Here is a 22765-nt window from a genome sequence, read left to right on the forward strand (position 1 = left end):
CCATAAAAGGGTGGAGGATCTATTTAAAGTACAACTATTCCAGATACAAAAATATGAATTCATTTATTTAATGCACTTATTTTCTTCTCTTTTGCTACGAAATGACCATAAACCAGCTTATGCATATTTTGCATTAGCAGATAATATTCCTTTTTTTACATATGAAAGGTAAAAAGAAATTCAAGCAGCATTTTATAATATAAATTTTAAAATGCACTCAATCATGCACTTTTAAACAATATTATTGTAATTCTGTTATTTATAATCATATTAATAATGCCTCATTTTTCTCAATTTTATGGTTTACTATCTATTTTTTTCCAATTTTATGGTTTATCTTGATTATTTTCTGAATTCAAAAGACACTGGCTTAAAAAAACTGTCTATGCATGTAACTGTTTATTGAAATCTCTTTATGAGTGATTATAAATGCATGATAAAATTCTAACATGTTATGTAATAGATAAATCTATATTGTTTGTATTTTTCGTAAACATTATTAGCCACCGTTGTGGTCAAACATATTTTTTTGTTTTATTAATGACTTTGTTTCACAGATTACTGTAACAGAGCTACAGATAAGGTGCGCATTTGTGTAAATACCCAATGTAAAATTGCCGATTACGCATAGAAAAATAAAACCATGCGTTCCGAAACCCAATTGAAATTGCCGATTACGCATATCATATTTTTCCTTTGCATAATGAGTAAATTTGTCCCGAAATACCCTGGTCAGAAATACCCGGATTCTTTCCGCTTTGTCCAAGTGCTTTCAGTATAACCTTCAGCACAATAATATGTACGGAAAAAAGTGTCTTTGTGACTACGTATTATTGTTGTGAAAATGTCGAAACCGTGAGGCCTTAAAAATGGAAACATCGTATCCTAGGAACAAAGAAACTCAATTTTAAGATATTTAACCGCAGGCAACACAAAATCAGAAGCGGAAAATATAGTGAAACTAATTCTTGACGATATTATGTCGGAGGCAATCGCTGTCAGTGCTTACATTGTAAGAAAACTGGTGGAAAAAATCGTTGAACTTTTTTTAAAAATCAAGACTGTATATTATGGATACATCTACATAATTACACAAAATCTCTGAAACTAATCAATTACGAGTGGAACTACAACCAGCTTATTCAGGTAAGCAGGTGAGAATTTAAGACAATGAACATACCCAATTTTAAAACAAAGGTACCCAATTGTCAATTAAAGTACCCGGTAGTGGGTACCTACTTTTTTGTACCCAATTGAATATGAAAATACCCAATTGAACTCAAAAGTAGTGGGTATTAACCAAATTACTCAGAAAAGTTATCTGGAGCTCTGCTGTAACGTACAATCTTTATACGGAATGAAGGAGTTTTTATTTACAAGTACACTTTTTGTATTTTTTTGATAGTCTACTTAATTTTTGTTTTACTGTTAAACAAAATAACGCCGCACGCGTCAGACTAATGTCGTTACAATCTAGAGTTTAAATGAAATTATGTCACACGATAGACGTATTAAAATATTTAACTGCATGTCCGACTTGTCGTCATTAAATTCAAGCAGTCATCAAATTCAAGATTTCAAATGAAAATACGTCACAAGATATATGTATTTCATACCATACGAGTTTTTAAGGATATTTTCAGATCTGAATACTGGTATTTTACATGTGTTAAACTTTAACTGTAATGTATCGCAGATTCAGAGATGTATGTTTTGTTGTAAAGGTCATTTAACCCAACATATCTCAGACACAAAGAGTGTCCAAATTTGTGCGAACAATTAAATTAAAACTAAGACATTTATCGATTGTCATTACCTGCTGTATAATTTATTTGTGTACTGACATATATTCAATTGTGGTGAAATCAACCGGGATCACCTTGGTGAGAATCTGGTGGAAAAATCACTGCACTAACCTGAGACATCAGTCTGTCATGATTGATTGCTCAGTTGTACATATTTTTCTAATTCTGGCTACCATAACTTTAAATGTCGCTTTTTATGACTTTTGACTGGCGCGACTTTATAGTTATGGACCAACCCCATTAGGAAAGTCAACCAGAAAATGCCCAAAAGTGGACAGTTAACAAAGACCGGCCCAAAACAGCTTTTAAATGCAGTTATTGGCCCATATCAATCACTTGATTGGAAAGATTGACATTTTTCACATTTAACTGATACATTCTTTCACAAACTACTATCTTAAACATTTAAAATTTATCTATTCTGCTCTTACATAATGGAGAAAAACAGCGATGTGACAGACTTTCTTGAAATGCGAATCTCCCGAGATTTCACGGTCATATGATGGTATTTCTACTTTTAGTAACATACCATGTGCTCAAGTGTTTTCAAATTCAGAATGACATTTCCCGGTATTTTAGAATATTCTGGCTTGTTTTGTGAAAAAATTGTAGTGTAAATACAAACTAAAAGTAAATATTTAAAACTACCCGATTCACACTGAAATCAGTTTTATAATCCACCAGACTTATGTTGTTAATCACAAATAATAGATTTCACAAAACGAAAGTGATGTTTACAATTTCAGCAAAAAAATGTCAAGGTCGTTCGAAAGTATCCAAATTAAAACTAGTCTTGGACAAAGCGACAATGGTGTCAAAATTGTGAATTTCAGACTGATGAGAGTTATTTTCATCTATTGTAAGATGCATTTGAAACATTTGAACCTTAAAATATTCCTCGGTGCAGTAATTTATATTCATTCATCAATATATGTAGAAATGTATCCAAGAAAATGAGTAATCTTTGATTTATAGCGTGACATAAATATGTTACCACTCTGGTTGACTTTCGACACAGGGTTGGCTTCAGCGTACAGGTATGTCAATACTATATAAATTGTACGCTGAAGTTTCTTTAGCTAATATTTTTCTAATGTTGACAGACCATTGACATTGCTGGGGTTTGTTGAGTTAAAGACTTATTATCATCAGGGGCAGGAAGACATTATAGACATTAAATAGCGTATCATTACGTAGACAACAGTTGCACAACTGTATGCGTAAAAGGTAAATCAGTATATTAATAATTATATTGACAACTAGCTTACGTAGCAACGTCCGAAAATATGAAATATCCGACATCTATTTCAATATTTAAAATTCAAGATATTATGACTACTGAACTGTTTTACTTTAAGGATAAAACAGTAAAACTATGTTTTAATGAAAATGAAACACAACAAACTAAATACTTATCATGATAACGGCTAAACGACTTATTATCCCAATATAACACTGTCATTGAATCGCACATTTCAATTAAAATTATTCCCCTTGAAAGTTAATGCATATTGATATAACGAATTCAACAAACGTTATCAAACATTAGTAATTTGCATTGCATCGGATTCCCACAATATTATGTGAATGTAAATCGGATCCGGTTGTTGTTTATGTGTCAAGCTCATTTTGCCAGTGAGATACTTAAATTTCTTGCGTAGTAAAATCGGCTAGATTGAACTTTACCGGTACGCAGTTGTTTACCACTATCAAATCTACTGTAAAGTACACAAAGATACTTACATAATTCTGCCGTATCTGTCTGAATAAACATCCACTGCACAAAATATAGACATTTGTATTAATGATTATTAAACACAATCATATTTTTCTGTGTTTATTGAATTAATAACACTGAGTTTCTTTGTCGCGTTACAAGATGGCGGATCTCTAGCGCTGTTCGTGAAGTGACGTCACAATGTTTATTTGAGCGCGTGCCCGTTCCCACAAAAAATATTTAAACACAAAATACTCCAAAACTAGATTTTTCCCAGGTATAACGCCTACGCCAACAGGTAGATCGCATTCTGATCCATATACATGTCAAATTTCAGCAAACGTGTTCGGCCAGTTTTCAAGAAGCCCAAATCGCGGCTATATGCCTCAACTTAATGAAACTTAGCCCCCTTTATCATTCGTTCGAATGAACGTCATCAATGATGACGTCCAATACATCACTCATTCCATACCAGTATTGCGACACCTTAAGGGTTTCGCGTGATGGAATGAGTGTGGAGTTCAAATAAATTTGAGATTTTTTTCTGTGCAAATGATGATTGCAACTATACAGTACTTATTGCAGAGATTGTTTATATTTAAGCCTAGGCCACTTAATTACAGATGTTGTTATTTCGGCCGGACCACTAGCTTTTTAAAGCCATAAACAATCAAGTGTCATAAAAATTATATAAAAAATTAGCGACAGTGTAACAATGTTTAGTTTCGTAATATTCATTTATTTAGGCATAACTTTTCCCTTTGACATGAACTTAATTCAGAATGGGCTCTCAAAATAGGGCATTGTTACAAATTGGGCAAAAGTCAAGGGCAATACCGTCAAAATGCACTTTAACAACTCGGGTGACATTGAGCTTAAGTCGATTTTTTCTGTAAAATATTTTTACAGCGAACACACATAATGTCATTCTTTTTTAAGAAATACATGTCTAATGACTTAATATGGTTATTAGACTGTATATATCTTTTTTTTAAACAACCTACACAATATATTATTATTATAACCATAAGTTATGATAAGTGTTCAATTTCATCAGTGAATACTTAGGGAAAATAAAACCAATAGTGCTAACATTGGCTCTATTATCTTATTGACAAAAAAGTACTCTCCAAGACACCCCAGACACTTACCAAATTCATGATTAAACATTTATAATTGCTAAATTTTGGAAAACCTTAAGTAAATTTGCGTTTTAACTATTTCATATTTGAGGATTTTGAAAATTATGGACCCGAACGTCTGGTGTGTTTCGTCCCAATATCAGTCTGCAAAACTAAGTTTTTTGTCTTCATAGCCAATGTGGCTATGAATCTTTGAAAATGTCATAGCCAGAAGAGTTTCATGTCCAGAAAAAATAATTTACAGTGACATTATTATGAAAGTAATATCAACAGTCGTTATATATCAATTGCAATTGGGGGGGGGGGGGGGGGGGGGGGGGGTAAGATTGCATACTAATCAGTATCCCAGGTTTCAAACTTTTATTCCATCACATCTGACACTGAGAGATTTTTACAATATAATATTTTGAAATATTATTTTCATTATTTATGATATGAATGATAAACACTGTTACGGTTATTTCGTTATTTCAAAGCTATTGTAATAAAGAAATTTAAACGTTTTACTTAATGTATAAAACCCCTCGCACTATTATTTTATTTATCGGCGTAGAATGCAAGTTCAGTTTACCAAAAGTATTACTTTTAAATAGGCGAGCCAGACTTTACACTCTCTATAATATCTAATGGATATGACTAATGATAGAAAATTAAGGGAAGTAATTAAGCGTTGTCACTGTAAGAATTTACACCTGGAATGCGTAATTGATTATAACATGTAATTGGTTTATTTGCTCTGAATTTTTTTCATTGCAATTCAGGCAATATATATTCAATTTTTCTATCGCTAGTGCCGAGATTTCATCGCATTGGCAATCAGGCTTTGGGTTAATTTTGCAGACTGCCCAATATTACAGAAAGTAAACTTGTGAACTTCTGGATGAAGCACAAAAATTACATTAATTAATAATTGCTTTTAAGTAGGGTATAAGAAAAGATGTGTTAGTCAGAAACACAATGCCCCCTTCTGCACCACTTTGAAGCCATATATTTGATCTTTGACCTTGAAGAATGACCTTGACATTTCACCTGTCAAAATTTGCAGGTCCATGAGATAGACATGCATGCCATATATCAAGTTGCTATCTTCAAATTTGCAAAAATATTGACCAATGTTAAAGTTTTCGGACGGACAGATAGACTGACAGAGAGAGAGACAGTTCAAAAACTATATGCCACCCTTTGAGGGCATAAAAAGGTTCCCATACGTCTTTCTCTTACAGTAGGTCATATTGAAATAATGCTTATGACCAGAAGTTACAAACTTTACTTACTGTTAATGTTTTGTCGACTCGTACCGTGTTTCCGGGACTCATCAGTTGGAGAAACACCATCAACTTGAGTCAACAGAACAACTTTAAAACTGCTAAATAACTTTTAAACTAACAACAATAATTTTAAAGCGAGATTATACGATTTTGTTAAATATCTATGAATTTATATAAAATGTGTAAAAAACATATTATATATAATACATATATTTCAATATCAAATAAAATTAAAGTTAAGAAGAACAGGAAAAGAAACTACGCTGAGGCTGATATTTGGGCCATTTACCAGGCCTTTTACCTGGTGCGCTGACTGCGATGTAGTTTTTCTTGGGTGAAAAGTCGCCTGTAAATGGCAAAATAACGCATAACAAATGCTAAATGTAAACATCGATTGGAAATGTTTCATTAGTATGTTTATATTCCTACTCACATAAATTGTGTTCTTCCCCATCTGTGTTTACACGGGCTTTGGACCGTTCCCTGAGAACAAAGCGTTCACAGGAAGCCACATTAAGGAGTGACACATCAGCACCTCCCCACCCTCGAACCGAAACTCTGAGTTCGGGGGTGTCTTACCCGTCGTTGTTGATTTGACCTAGTTTTTAACCCTATTTGAACTAAATAAACCACCAATCCAGATATCATCAAGATAAACATTCCGGTTAAATTTCATAAAGATTGGATGAAAACTGTGACCTGTATTGTCTACACAAGGTTTTTCTATCATTTGACCTAGTGACCTAGTTTTTGACCCCAGATGACCCAAATACAATCCCAACCCAGATTTCATCAAAATAAACATTCTCATCGAATTATATATGAAAACTGTGACCTCTATTGCCTACACAACGTTTTTCTATTATTTGACCTAGTGACCTAGTTTTTGACCCCAAATGACCCAAATACAATCCAACCCAGATTTCATCAAGATAACATTCTGACTTAATTTCATACATATTTGATGAAAACATGTTGACATATTAGTTGTAAATATATGTGTTTAGACGATGTACAATGTGCAAGTCTTGAATAAAAAAGTCTGTCTGTCTGTCTGTCTGTTTGTCTGTCTGTGACCTCTATTGTTTACACAAGGTTGTTCTATTATTTGACCTAGTTACCTAGTTTTTGACCTAGTGACCTAGTTTTTTACCAGACAACCCTAAAACAATCCCAATCCAGATTTCATCAAGATAAACATTTTGACCAAATTTTATAAAGACTGGATTGAAACTGTGACCTCTACTGTTCACACAAACTGTTGAGAGACGCACGCATGGACGCCAGACAACAAACAATCACATACAGTACAGGCAACGTGTACTTTGACAAACGCCACTCGTTGCGGTGTTCATTTTACGGTGTTCGCTTAAACAGATAAAAGTGTGATAGAAACGCAAAAATCACAACATTCGCCATATCTCTAAACTATCAAATGAATTTCTGCATGTTTCTATTTAAAGATTTGATGTAATAAGCGCCCAATCAGAACAGGTGTATTGCAACATTCGTAAATCACCTGACGCCTAGTGTGCGCGTTGTGTAGAGTTCATGTTCTGTTACAAATTGTAGCCACAAATAAATACATGTATATATGCCCATGATATTTTCATTTTCTTTGTTCTGAACCATAAAAAGCGCGCAAAAATTGGCATGGGTGTATTTATTTTTGACACAAAATCTTTGTAGCGCAGACAACATTGGGATCTTTTAATTTCGATTTAAAGTTTCGTAGTGAATTTCTTCCTAAGAACCGGGGTAGCTTGCGAATTATTTGGAATTGACATTTCATCTGATTAAAATAAAAATCAAACACGCTGTAACACGCTATATTTAGATTTCATGCAACATGTACAAGTCATTTTCTGGAAATCGGGAAAAATGAAACCCGATTTTGTGAAAACAAAAAGGGCAATTGCATTGATTAACACCATAAAAGTTAATAGTATTGATTATCTAAACGCTTAGTTTCAGTTTCCGACTTAACGTACTGCCCGAGTTTAAGTACACATAAAAAATGTGCACATAATATCAACATGTACATAAAGTATATGATTTTATTTTGTACATGTACATTTAAAACGTGTGAATGACTCTCACAGACAGGTGTTTACGGTGGCTGCGCAGCATCGCGGTGATCACGGGTGTTCCCGTTTACGATAGCGTGCAATCGCGGCAATTTCAGGTGTTCGCTGAACACCGCGGTCAGTAGTGTGTCCGCCCCCCCCCCAAAATGTCACCCATTGGGACAATTGAACACCGTGGACACGCGTTTTTGTCAAAGTACATATTGCCTGTACTGTGAGCTCACCATGTAACTTTGTTACAGGTAAGCTAAAAATAGAGTAAATCAGGTCCGTGAAGCAAAGTTTACATGTAATTTTATAGGGAGGGCTACCATCCCGAAACCCAAAATACTGTCACACTTTTTATTTTAGCTTCATAGGCGCATCTGATTATTACAATTTTTCGGCCACAACTTTTTCAGCCATTTTTACTCTTTGTCCGAAAGTAGACTGTTACCCGCTTATTGATTGGATGACCAAAGTAATAATTAACCAAATCGCGCGTTGTTATTTCAGGTAAAGATAAAACATTGACCTTTCTGTATCAAATAGTCAGAGTACAGGGCACTCTACTATCTATGGCTATATATTAAAGAATTAAATCAAATTTAGTAGGATTGGCATGGTAATCAAATCGATGCATTTAATTATAGTTATAACTCGTATTAGCTGCTCAGTGGCAGGGGTATCAACAGGCGCCATCCGATTCAATGTTCCTAGGCTCGGCTTATATCACCTTATCGGGCTTTTTCTCCCATTTGTAGTTTAAAAATCCGAGTGTCACTTGTGTTCGGAGGCACAGCACTTAAAAAAAAATTCGAGTGTCACATGTGTTCGGACGCACAGCACTTTAAAAAAAATCCGAGTGTCACATGTGTTCGGAGGCACAGCACTTTAAAAAAATCCGAGTGTCACGTGTGTTCGGAGGCACAGCACTACAAAAAATCCGAGTGTCACTTGTGTTCGGAGGCACAGCACTACTATTTACGTAAAACATTAAATAACATTGACAAAAAAGATGATTTCTCCATTGCAACACAGACGCTCTATGCATTTAATACATAAAGTGCCTCGCCGATGATGCTAACGGTGCGTGCATAAAAATCGCACTCCGTTAAAAACGTTGATGTGGCTAAAAAACGTTCCTCCAGTACAGTTTAAATTTTATCGCGATTTTTTTTATTTTGGCTTTTAATTTTGAATATAATGATGTAGGGTCGCAGCAAAATAATAGGCCCCGTTGGGGAACCGTAACCACAACATTATTTTGAACCCCGTTGATGCTGCACCCTGTAAATGTTATTAGCAATTTAACAATTGCTCAGTTATACAATTTTATTTCACGGTCAAAGAATTATTCCATTTCTGATATTGCTTGCAAATGCTATTTTACTTAAAATTAAGAATATCAACTGACAAAAGCCTTAAAAACAAGAATATCAGTGAAACTGATGGATGCTCCCCGATGACGGGCTTTGTCAATCTATGTGTTAAAAACCACCTAAAAAAACTATTATAAGCCTTGGTGACCTTGACCCTAGTGACCTCATCAAAAGGTAGAGGTCCATGCAAGGTACCTACATGCCAAATATGAAAGAGATCAGTAAAGAATTGAAGGTGCTATGAGAAACTGTTACAAACGTGTGACAGAAGAATCTATTATTAGCCTCAATGACCTTAACCCCAATGACCTCAAACCTATTCATAAGGTAGAGGTCCATGCAATGTACCTTCATGCCAAATATGAAAGAGATCTGTTAAGAAACTGTAACAAAAGAGTGACAGAAAAATCTATTATAAGCCTCAGTGACCTTGACCCCAGTAACTTCAAACCTAATCAAAAGGTAGAGGTCCATGCAAGGTACATACGTGCCAAATATGAAGGAGATCGGTTAGTTATTGAAGGTGCTATGACAAACTGTAAAAAAAGTGAGACATTAGAATCTATTATTAGCCTCAGTGACATTGACCCCATTGACCTCAAACCTCATCATAAGGTAGAGGTCCATGCAAGGTATTTACATGCCAAATAAGACAGACACACAGATTGTTTTATTGACGTAAACTTTACAGTTTTTTTGTCATTTACAAAATAGTTATACAAAGCATTAAGTCAATGTGAGAACAAATAAGAATATTTAAACATCATATTGATCGCGTAAAGATCATTTAACACTGTATTATGTGAATTGGGAATAAGACATCAATTTGGGAATAAATTGTGTTTTATCAAAAGTGCATAATATGCAGTTTTATATGTTGCATTTTTTTAGTTTTACAAATTATACTTAAAGCATATACTTGCATATATAATAGCATCATTAAAATTGATTATACTTCAAAACTGGATTTCTTATTAATAAAAAAAAAGAAACTCATGAAATGATACTGTGTCCATGCCGCGCATGCACACGGTTTCAAAATACACTTTAAATGATACAAATTCAATCACTGTTAATGAAAGTCATGGAAAATTGCTTATTAAGCTTAAATTATAGATAATGTATTACAAAATATATGTTGATCATGAAATGAATAGTTTTGTTTGAGAAAATCACCAAAATGATGTCCATTCGCAGTTTGATGTCTTATTCCAAATTCACATAATACAGTGTTATATTCATACATACATGTACATGAATTTAATAAAGAAGTTGAACATAATAAAGATTTGTTTTACAAGTATTAATAATAAAAAATAAATAAATGTATTCATGTTTCGCCAGATTAACATATACTGATGATGAAAACAATTATTTGTTATTAACTTTCATAGAAATATTGGAAATATAAGAAAGAGATTGGTTAAGTTTTAAAGGTGCTATGAGAAAATGTAACAAAAGTGTGACAGACGGAAGGACAAACTGGCAACTATATGCTCCGCCGAAATTTTATTTCGGAGAGCATAAAAACTAATTACTAGAGAACATTATATTTACAAAACACAACAACATTAATCTAACAGTATTTACAATTTTACATGCAATAATATATTAATAATTAATATCCAATGCTAACACAAACCTTTAAACATCATGTATATTTACATAACAAACAACATTAATTTTACAGTATTTACATGCACAAAAACCCAATGAAACATGTATATATTTACATAACACACAACATAAACTTTCATGTAACTCATCACCCTTCAATCCCATGAAGATGCTTTTCCGTTATCCAGCATATATTGAGAGTAAAGTAAGATTGAAATCATGGGTCGGAGTGGGCCGACAAGATACAGGTTATTAGTAGTCTATTTATGTTTTGATACAAATTTCCTATGTTTATTCCGACAACCTTTTTATTGGGATTATATTTTTTATGCTTGACATGTTTGTAGATATTTTGTTTTTTGTTTATTTGTTAAATAGATTTGACGATGGTAATTTCAGATTTATGTAAAAATTGTCGATTTTATGTGCCTTTCAACAGATGCAGCCAGAGCAGGGCGAATAGACAAGAAGCCGATGACGCTGCGTCGAGGGACCTGTCATCTATGCCCTGCTCGGCGACACCTCTCGTGGCTATTGTTGACGGGTCAGAGTGGGCTGACAAGATACAGGTTATAAGTAGTCTATTTATATTTTGATACAAATTTCCTATGTTTATTCCGACAACCTTTTTATTGGGATTATATTTTTTATGCTTGACATGTTTGTAGATATTTTGTTTTTTGTTTATTTGTTAAATAGATTTGACGATGGTAATTTCAGATTTATGTAAAAATTGTCGATTTTATGTGCCTTTCAACAGATGCAGCCAGAGCAGGGCGAATAGACAAGAAGCCGATGACGCTGCGTCGAGGGACCTGTCATCTATGCCCTGCTCAGCGACACCTCTCGTGGCTATTGTTGATGGGTCAGAGTGGGCTGACAAGATACAGGTTATAAGTAGTCTATTTATATTTTGATACAAATTTTCTATGTTTATTCCGACAACCTTTTTATTGGGATTATATTTGTTTGACATGTTTGTAGATATTTTGTTTTTTGTTTATATGTTAAATAGATTTGACGAAGATGATTCATCCATTGCGTCGCAGGCTCTCTTTGCATTTAATACGTAAATCTCTGATATGATGGTGAACATGATTTTGTCTGTAATATCAGATTTATGTAAACAAAATTGATTATATGTGCCTAGCAGTTGTATGTTAGGTGCCTACATACATGCATGTACTCATGTTTTCTGAATATAATTTGTTGCATTAGAGACATGGTATTTATTTCCCAGATGTAATTTTAAGTTATAAATGCAATTGTCGTTCATAGATTAAAACAATGGCACATTCTTCAAGTGGTGTTCTCACTGTATTTATGGAAAAATTTTGTTGTTCTGTTTCCTCTAAATTTCCGTGGCACAATTGAACACGCTCATCACTGTAAAAAATATAGTGATTATTATCAACACACCCAACAGTAGTGTAGTGTTGGTGGTGATGATTGACAGACGCTTTGAACTCATAGGTCTCGTTGTTAATAAAAATGTTATTATCAAGAGAGATTCTCTTTTGTGCACTACGATGAATATTTATTATCAGGAGACTGGGCGGTCTGACCAATTCACGTTTGACCTCATGTAACTTTTCACCACAATGTTCACAATTAAGCAATTTCTGTTCCATTAGCCATTTGTTAATGCCCTCTTGTATACGTATTTGTGCTTCTTCTATATCTACAAGATTGATTAAGATTCTTTGGGATCGGAATTGTTCTTTGATTTTTGAGGAACTGCAACTTTGACATGTTTTTGTAGTTTTGACAGTTCCCTTGTGAATTTGGCAATCGTATGTTTGATCAAGACGGTCAAAAAGTTTAACAAGGAACTCATCCGCATCGTGTTCTATTCCTAGGCGCCAACCAGGGAGCAGGGACTCTGTTAGTTTTATAATTGGCATTTTAGGGAGATCCCTTAGGGGTAAATTGTGATGCCGATAGGCACGATTTACAACCTCATTCAGTGCACAAAGAGGACAAATCTCATTTTGAAGGTGGTAACCAGAGCATTGCTGGTGCAAGTATTGACACTCCCTTAAGAAGGCATCAAAACTTCTGGTATGGCAAAGAGCTATAATTGGGGCATTCAAAAAGCACACATTATTTCCACTGTTTTGCAAACCTTTAAATGTTTGTCTGGAAATATCAGGTCGAGTTTTTAGGGACAGCAAATTTTCATTAGGTATGGGATCAAGAGGTGACAATTTTTGTTTTGGGGTTGGTAATTTCCTTTTCTTAATGTCACATGATGGGCCTCCTAGAGATAACTTATCGTCAAATTGTCTTTTTAAAACCTTTGGTTTAACAGATTTGTTCTTTTGGTAATTAGTCAAGGTTTCATAATCCTCTTGACTTATGTGTGGTGCTGCTTCAGCTACCAGATATTCCTGGGTTTCGATCAACTTTTCAAGCACTCTCATAATAACATTTGTATCGGTGTCTATGAACATAAGTTGCACGATGCGAATCAGTTCCTCTTTGTCCTTTTTGATACTTAACCTTTTTGCAAAAGCTTTATCTATGATACTGTCTGCCAAATCATTATAATGAGTAGTCCAAAATGGGTCGCCACAGTTTTTATGTCGGTACATGCGTTCAGACTTAACTTTTACGGCTTCTTCAAATGCTTGTGCATCAAGAACATTTTCCTTAAGCCTTTGTACTTTAAGGTCCATGTAATTTGGAAAAGTACGTATATGAAGATGGGCGGGACTTCTAACCCTAGAAATGGCAACCAGGAATATGCCAGGCACATGAAACCAGCCATCCAGATCAACTTCAGCCAATGGGAAATTAGCTCCTTGTCCTTTAAAACTTGTTGCTGCATCTCCTCCTTCGAGTGGCAAGGCGATTCTAATCATGGGTATGTTTGACTTTGTCTTCCCAGCTTTTTGTTTGTAACTTTCAACAGGAGGAATTGGGACATAATTTTCGCATCCTGGTAATCTTAAAATATTTGGGCCCGAGTAATTGGAAGCTTGTATTACCATAAAATCAGGCATTTCTGGTGGGTTACTAGGACCCTGAAACTTACAGGTCATGTGTACGCCTGAAGGAAACTCATCAACAGTATCCTTACAATAAGGAACATCATCAACAGAAAGCAATACACTCTTTGGGGGAATCTGCTGTACTTTTCCACATGTATCGATTGGTTTTGTAGTAATGCAGTCCTGTAATTCTCCTGTTTTCAAATCTGCACTAGTTAAAGAAGCAACAATGCTGTCCCTGTTATATATTGGTCCCACCAAAGTATGTAATGATCCATTGTAGAGACCTATACTTGGAGCAATGTTACGTAAGAGCATGACTCTCATTCCCCTGCATGCGTGCCAGCTGGGTGGGGCACCTTCAAATTCTTTTGCAGACATTGCTCTCAGCTTGTTTTCTTTTGCTGCTGGACGATGTATTGAGTCTATTCGCATTATCGGATTTCCTGTTATTTTGTGATGTCTGAGAAGAGCTTTTGCGTTTTCAGACTCAACAGTTGACCTATTTTCATGGTTTTTTGAATGAAAATGATACCCATGGATGATATGTGCACTGTTCCACTTCCCGTCCATCTTCATATCACGTTCTGTTGCACAGTTTTTTCTAAGGAAAAGCATTTCTTTTTCCCTGCATTTTTTACCATACCTCATATTGACAAGCACTTTTCCAGTGAAACATTGACTAATGGGATCAACATCTGTTCTTTTGACTTCAGTCAAAAACACAGCATCAAATTGGCCCAGCATCAGATCTTTCCGACAAGCAGTAATATCTTCTGATAAAAGACGATCTTTAGGCGATGTTAACGATTGCCATTTGTCATAGTTTGGAATTGTTTGTAACGGTGGAAATTTGAAGACCTGTCTAAACCTTATCAAACCATTAATAGAAAGGGAACTGCATTTTTTGTTTTCATGCGTGTAAGAACGAGCGCTCCAGAGAGGTTCAGCTGCAATCGGAAGAATCTGTGCTGGGTCCCCAATAAGAACAATGCCAATATTGTCGAGATCAATGTTGCACTGAATCAGTCGTTCAGTTACAAAGGCAAACATCTCTCGTGACAGCATGGAAAACTCATCAACAATGAGGAGAAAGAATTTTTTGGGGTCAAAATTGAGCATAAGTCTGGAATATGTGGCAGATGTTTCTTCCAGACGCAAATCTTTTTCATTTAGATGGACAGGTATACAAAAAAGTCGATGCAAAGTCTCTGACTTGAAGTACATCTGACTTGATGCAGCTCCTGTGGGAGCTGCAAGTTTGATTCTGTCTGTCCAAGTGCTTACCTGTGCATCTGAATCAGGGTTAGATTGTAAGAGGCTTATTACACTGCTTATGATGCATTTTAGTGTCCAGCTTTTTCCAGTACCTGGATTGCCCATTAGAATGAGACGCAAGGGGTTTGGGGGAGGTGCTTGTTTATTTTTTTCCCAATTTAATCTAATTTTAACATAATCAACAACAATGTCATGAGCCATCTTTTGTTTATCATTTAATGAAGATGCTTCAAATGAATTACTTGACAAAACTCCTTGTGTGTTTGTGAGATTTGAAATATGAGCATGTATTTCAGCCATAGAAGGTATAACATTCTCTCCTAGCCAGCTCTTCATAAAATCAACACCTTCAGGATTGGCTAAAACGTCAGAATCACTGAAACATGGCTTGGAATCTATGCCCTGCTGCGGGGCAGACCGCAAGCGATCAACGGGGTTTTGATAAAACTGTTCATTTCCGGGGCGTGCTATCGGTTTTGAAGCGGAATCGTAATTACTGCTTTTAATTTTGCTAAGATTAGTGTCATCAGTTGCATCTACTGCACAAGCTTGCTGGTTTTCTTCGACATCTTCGTCTGAGGATGAATCTGAATCAGAGTTGTTGTTTCGAGGAAGATGGTGATGTTTCCAAAATTTGTATGCCCATGGTGGAAGTCCATTACCATCAAGAAATGTTTGATTGAATAGATCAATCCAAGCTTTCTTTAAAGATTCTGCATCTTCAGCAATTGGTGAGAAGTCAGTAGTTTTGTGGCAAGGAATCTTCCAAAGGCAGAGTGTTCTACAATAGTGCCAATATTGTTTTCCACGGGGATTTGCCATTCTTATACCATGGCAAGGTATGAGCTTTAATGCATTCAATCTGCCATTTCTTGCAGTACTTCTTCTTTTAAATTGTAAGAATCTTGCACCATCATTGGGTTTAATTTCTTTAACATCAAACAAGTCACAAAACTGATGTAGACACATGTTGCATTGTATCTCTGCCTTCAGTTTTGGCGACTCTTTGCCACATTCGATGAAAACAGCTGTTGTGCCATGTCGCCCATCAAATTGTTTAATGAGAGGTGGGAGAATGTAATCTTCGCCATCTTTTTTATCATAGTCAGTTCTCAGCAGAGACAAACCAGATACACTGCAACTTTTGATGTTAACATTTGAAAGAACATGTGGGATATTTTGATTGAGGTGAGTTGCCTGAAAGATAGATGTTGTTCCAGCAATGGCATGGCTATTGTACATTTTTTGAACAGCACCTTGATTTATTGGTTCACCATCTTGCAACTTCTCCATTGCAGTTATGAGCACTTCATTAGATGTTTTAGTGGGAATTGCATCTTTAAAGGCATATTTAGTTACATACTCTGTAGCAGAGTCACCAGTATCTGAAAAGAACTCAAGATTTAAGTCCTGCACCCCATTGTCTTTATTTTGGCAACAACTAACCTCTATTACTGGAGGTTTTCTGAGAAACTCTGGCACAACAGCTTTGTCATCAGCATTGCTAAGAACATGCAGAATCTCAAAAGGATCATGACCATTAAACCATTTGTCGTTACATTCAAACTGAAGTTGAAAAATTTTCTTATTGTGTTTGTCAGGCTCAATGGTGGGTACTTTATTCATTGGTTGCGGTTTTCGCCTTTTACAGGTAATAACCTCTGTGGACTGTTTATTCCCTGTTTCCTTGCATGTTGATTGCTTTTTCTTAACCACTGCACATTTATCTGTTTTTGAAGGCTGATCGTTTATTCCTGTATGACCTAAGTGGCGACATGTTCCATTGACAACAGTCACATATATTGTGTCCAATGTTGAAAAATCACCGGTTGTGAGGGCATTGTCTATCACACTTGCCATGTTCAGTCTGCAGATGGCGGAGGTCCTTTCATAGATGAAATCAAATGTCTTGTTTTTACCATCTGCTAGTAAACCTGCATTCCAGTTGGTGTAGAATGGTCGCATATATTCAATGTAATCCTTCCTAGCATGATCCCAACAGTCGAGTACCCTAGTACGGATAGTGTCTTGAACAAGAGGATTGTCGAGATCCTGGCCAGTATTTAAACATTCATCTTTGGCACTCTGAAGGCAGTTTTGTATATTAAGTTTCAAGCTGTCCATGTGCTGACTGAATTCACGACTAAAATACAGCCTATGAGCATGTGGATTGGCATTTGCACCCCATTCAAACCGTGTAAAAAAGGCATCACCATCATATCTAATTCTTGATAAAAACGTTGTGTCCAGCTCTGCCATCAATGCGCACATAAACGATACGATGCTTGGATACTGTAGTACGTTTCTTCGCCGACCTTCCAAAAATTCTTGGTCACTCTGGATGGAGAGGGTCTCTGTACCTGGACAGACGTTGTGAATTGCCGGGTGATGGTTATACGGTGGAGCACGAGTCTGGAACAGCATAATTGACATTGGCATTTTGTCTTTTCGCCAAGGAACACTTTCTTCCCAATCCCGTTGAACAGCTATTGCATCATCCCTTGACCTTTTCCAGAATGGAGCTGTATCCGGTATTGATGACTTGAACATCATTAGGTTTGATACGGTCCAGTCACGAAGCTCTGCATTTTGCATTAAATCCTCTTTTACAGGTATTCCAGTTGTTTCAAAAGGCATCACTTTTCAGAGCGAGCTTGGCCTTTCCCTTGCTATGTTCTCGTTTAATCATGCTATGAACTAGAAATTGAAGCTCAGTATTGACCATCGCTCGTTTTTGTGCGCATACCCAATACAGGTAAGCAAATTTGTAGCTGCCTGATTTATTTTTAATGCTACGAGGACGTTCTTGGTGTGGACATGCATCACCAGTGAGGAAGACATCCGGGAAAGCCATTTGTAGGTATCCTTGTGTATCCTCAGCAACAGGGTTCTGGCGGTCCACATCTGGTGCTGAGATCCTTTGTAACACTGTGTTTTGCATTCCATTCTTGAGAATTTGCTCTGGGTTTTCAGACAAGTTAGAAACTCCACCCTGTGCAACACTACCTGAATCTCCTTCATCATTGCTGCTCTCCCTAGGAGAAGTTCTACTTCTTCACAACATAGGTAGGTTAGGTTTTTCAATTCATCTTCAGGTAATAATACCTGTTCAATGTTTTTTTGTGATGCATTTGAAACATCTGTGCTAGGATTGAGCCATTTCCTCTGAAACACCGTACAAGACAACATCAGTGAGTGTTATTTTTATGGTTTCATTTGGATCTTGATCATGGTTAAGTTTGTCATTAGTTTGACTCTCTAGTATGAACTTTGCTAGATCGTTCCATATTAGATTTGCAATTTGTTCCATGTTAAGGCAGCTGGATGTGGCTTTTTGATTTTCAATTAGAATCGCATCTTTTATGCCACTTCCGATAATAAAACCAGAGTTTATCCATTCAGAGAACAGCTGAATAGTTAATCTTTTAGAAGCCCGCTCATGGATTAGCTCAACATTGATTTTTCTCAAACCATTTGGGTAAACAGCAGTGCTTGTATCTGATAGCTGACTTGCTAGATTCTCCATGGCAGCTACTGTAAAAGGTGTATGAACCTTATCACAGTACCTGTAAAATGGTCTTTTGGTACCATACACAGGACAAGTCACTTCACGCTCCATAAGCTCTTTTGCATGAACAATCTTTGCCATATTAATTTTAGCTTCATTAATGCTTCCATCTTCTTGCTTAGAGACCATGATAACAAATGGCAACTTTTGAAAAGTGTGCCAAGGAAGAGCTTTAGTTTTGACTGGTTCTTTTATCGCAAAAGATATTGATCCATATCTGGAGAATGGGATATTATTAGTTCGAGAACGCAATATAACTATTACAGCATGGATCGGTGATAGAACTAGTTTTTCAGCCTGCGATAAAGTGTCCATGAACATTGAATGCTGATATGAGGCCTCATCTTGAAAAATATCAAGAGCCATCAGATTTTCAGGACCGTAAGGGTTTATATTTGAAATATTGTCATTAATAGATTGCTGACTGTCAACAGTGGTTCCCTGAGAACTCTCTTCAGCAGCAGAATTTTTGTGCAGCAATGTTACAATTCCATCCTCAATTTTACAAAATTTTGAACAATTTGTACAAATCCCTGTTACTGTTTCATCATTATAAACTATAGCACTTGAAAATGCTGAGTCGAGAGTGACACTAGACCCTGCTAAGACCTGAGACTGTTTTAAAGCTTGCAGAAGAAAAGAGTTTGACAGTGGAATCTGTTGGCCAGCTTCAGGGACCTGTATACATTTATCTGCATCTGCTTCAAATCCTGGTGAACACATTCCACATTGAGAGCAATGAATCATTTTCATGGCACCATATGTTGCATGGAGATCACGAATTCCACTTAGATTTAGCACAGTGTGCCGAGCAGATGGGTCTTCAGATGACAGCTCGCTATGATCTAACCATGATTGACAAACAAGAGCTTCGCGTGGTTTTGTTATATTAAGCTTTCCTTTTTTAAAATGGGGGATTTCTTTATAAGACTTAAATCGACCAGTTGTCAAAGATTGAACAAACTTCACACATGCCGAAGGCAGAGACTGAGTGTATACTGCCATGCCTTTGATTATGTCAAATTCTTGACTCGTGCATGCATATTTTGCCATTATCTGAACATGTTCAACACCTGCACTAACTTCGCTTATTGTTTTCAACACAAAAGCAACTGGTGTCAGTTTTGACTCGTGCAGACTGTTGTATGCTACCCATAGTTGTGGACTTTGTTCAGAACATGGAAGAGGAATAATGTCATTTTCCTCATCACATGAAGTGCCATGAAGCAGATTGCAGGAGAAATGTACTTGTTTATGAAGGTTACCATATACATATGAGCCCAAGACAAACTTTTCAGCTGCTCTCTTTCCTAACCATCGGACTTTGCTGCAAAGATTGCATTTTCTAAGGTAAAATTCGCTCGTGTCTGCTTCTGTTGGTTCTAATACTTTTTGTAAAGGCAAGTCCGAGTCTGTCTTAAGTTCCTGTTTTGCCTTAGAAGAGGAAGATGTAAATTTGACATCAAAGTTGATCCTTTCATTATTAGGACGATCCTCATTACATTGAGGCCCAGCAAAGTTCTTTAACAACTTTTCGTGTCTTGAATAATTGTGGATAATTTCTGAATGAACGTCCCTTAATATTTCCTCATAGTCTGTGCAACTTATGAGTCGTGTAGTTGGGTTTACCAAATATTCAGCCTTTACATTTTCTCCATATCTTTTTGCAACTAGCTGCAAGAAAGTTGTTTTCTGTAGTATTTTATTGTGCCCTTTCCATAATAATGAAGGCGCTCTAAATTGCAAGCATCTTCATGGGATTGTGGTCCACGATTTGGCTCTAAGCCTTCATCTCTACAAGCTTTTGAACATTTAGTGTAATAAAGATTTACTTCGTGTAGAAGTGAAAGAAATTGACCCTCATTTGTCAGCACTGAGTTTATTGGTAAGTTTTTTTGATTTGCAATGGCCTTCAAACGAATCCATGAATACCAACGGAAAGCGAGGGATGATCTTTCAGTAGTTGGTATTCCTCTTGTTAACATGTTATCAAGGCGAATTGAATGACTGATGTCTGAGCCTTGAATGGTATACTTTACGATGCAGTTATGATCATTTTTATACTCCCAGGGTCCAAAAACAGAATCCTGTAGACCAAAGTCAGTTGTGACGGACAAAACATTAATTGGGCCAAGAGTAAGCAAATTTTGTAAAGTTAAAATTTTGTTGTTGTTTTATTTACATTTGTATTAGCATTGGATTTTTCTATACTTTCCTGTGTGGTAGACTGAGCAACCATATACTTATCCTTTTTAACAACATCATCTGGTCTTCCTTCCTGCAATATTAATTTTCAACGGATAATTTTCATTGTTTGAACAGTGAAATTATCAGATTTAATTCACCTGATATTTCTCTATAAACCATCGGAAAGCATAAAATAAACATGAATAATTCCAATTGCACTCTGTGAGATAAGATTTTAGCAGCATTTAATACTAAGTCTCTTTCATTTTGATAATCCACAAAGCAACCATGCACATCAACACAGTAATCTTCATTCAAAATGTCAACTCAAGACTTGGAAAGCTTTCATGTGCATCATTGTCTACTCTCACAGCGCTTCCGTTAGTGGACGTCCTGGCGTAAATTACGCCCGAAATTGGCAGTCGTACGTCAATTATGCAAATGGTGGAAGTCCCTTGGACGTCCGATAATCCGCATGAATGTACGCTATTTTCTAATACACAACACGTTCAAATGTCAACAGTAAATGGGTTATTCAGACCGTTTACTCCGCACAAGAGCTACTGTTTTCAATGATTTTCCAGCGAGTGGCCAATATTGATTTTTCCAGCTCTCAATCAAAGTCTTCTTGGTAAGCGCATCAGCCAATCAGTTCTCAGGCAACCGAATACACGCCGACCCCACGTGAAGCTGTATACAATAATATTAGCAATATAAGCGACCTCTGCATTACGAAGTTTTTATTCAGCAATCAAATATTAGAGTCCACGCTTTCCCCGCGGGAAGAATGAGTTACGTTGTGCATGAAGTCTAATTTTTGCATGATTTTCATCTGTACACGAAATACACGAGAAATGTTTATTTGTTGCTAGAATTTTCGTAACTTTCCGTGAATAGTAAAATCCTGATTTTTTTGGATAATACTTTGATTATACGCATTGAAAATAAGCAGTCTGTAATAAACCCCATCCCCTGATCGCCAATGCGATGAAATCTCGGCTCTGGAGATAGCAAATAAACCGACAAATTATCAATTACGAATTTGTTTCGCGTGCGCGATCATTTGAGAACGAATTCGGCATTTTGGAAATGGTTCATTTGGTACCGATTTTCTCCGGTATTTTATTTATTTATTTTCTGATTTGTTAGCAGATGGTAATGACATGGACTGCAATTGACGAAATATCTTCGCTAGTTTCTCTCAAATCGCGTCACGTGATTAACGCATGTTCAATGGAATTCCCCCATCCCATAATTCAACTTGTGTATAATGGCGGATGTAGCAGAACGCATATTGTCCGTATTTTGGTTTTGAAAATAGAAATCGTAATACTACTGATTTATCGGGTAATGGATGAGTTGGAACATGTACGTGTATTAAAATTTTCTAAAATAACAGTGGACTTTTGAAATTTATGTCTGGGACGTTCCAAATTTTAGGCTTGGAATTCAGGACTTCCCAACTTTTTAAAAGCTAACGGAAGCGTGCTCTCATCTCAACTGTATTATCGACTGCGACTTTCATGGTAGACGAAGCACCTTCATGGACATGTTTGTCGACATAATTGAAACACCCATGTCAGTGTTTCTTTCCTTAAAAATTTGGCCTTTTTTCCGCGTTTCCATGGTCATACATAAAAATCAAAAGATGAGACTAGGGGTTTATTGAGCTTCGGAAGCAAAAAAAAGCCTTATGTTAAAAAATTCACACCACATGAATTCATTCAACCAGATTCTCAAGA

General features: G+C 36.1%; 1 protein-coding gene across 1 annotated transcript; it reads left to right on the forward strand.

Moving 5' to 3' along the window:
• Nucleotides 1-11438: 11438 nt before the first annotated feature.
• On the forward strand, nt 11439-13938 carry LOC127862604 (uncharacterized). The gene is made up of 3 exons (XM_052401798.1): nt 11439-11566; nt 11758-11887; nt 13670-13938. The coding sequence occupies exons 1-3, from the start codon at nt 11472-11474 to the stop codon at nt 13871-13873; spliced, it is 429 nt and encodes a 142-aa protein (XP_052257758.1). The 5' UTR covers nt 11439-11471; the 3' UTR covers nt 13874-13938.
• Nucleotides 13939-22765: the final 8827 nt, after the last annotated feature.

Source organism: Dreissena polymorpha, chromosome 16 (assembly GCF_020536995.1).
Source record: "Dreissena polymorpha isolate Duluth1 chromosome 16, UMN_Dpol_1.0, whole genome shotgun sequence".
Lineage (NCBI taxonomy): Eukaryota > Metazoa > Mollusca > Bivalvia > Myida > Dreissenidae > Dreissena > Dreissena polymorpha.

Excerpts from the sequence above, each read along its gene's own strand:
- LOC127862604 (XM_052401798.1), top strand. The coding sequence starts at position 11,472 with ATGACGCTGCGTCGAGGGACCTGTCATCTATGCCCTGCTCGGCGACAC. Across the intron at positions 11,567-11,757 it reads AGTGGGCTGACAAGATACAG|ATGCAGCCAGAGCAGGGCGA; the intron begins GTTATAAGTAGT and ends GCCTTTCAACAG. Across the intron at positions 11,888-13,669 it reads AGTGGGCTGACAAGATACAG|GTCCATGTAATTTGGAAAAG; the intron begins GTTATAAGTAGT and ends TTGTACTTTAAG.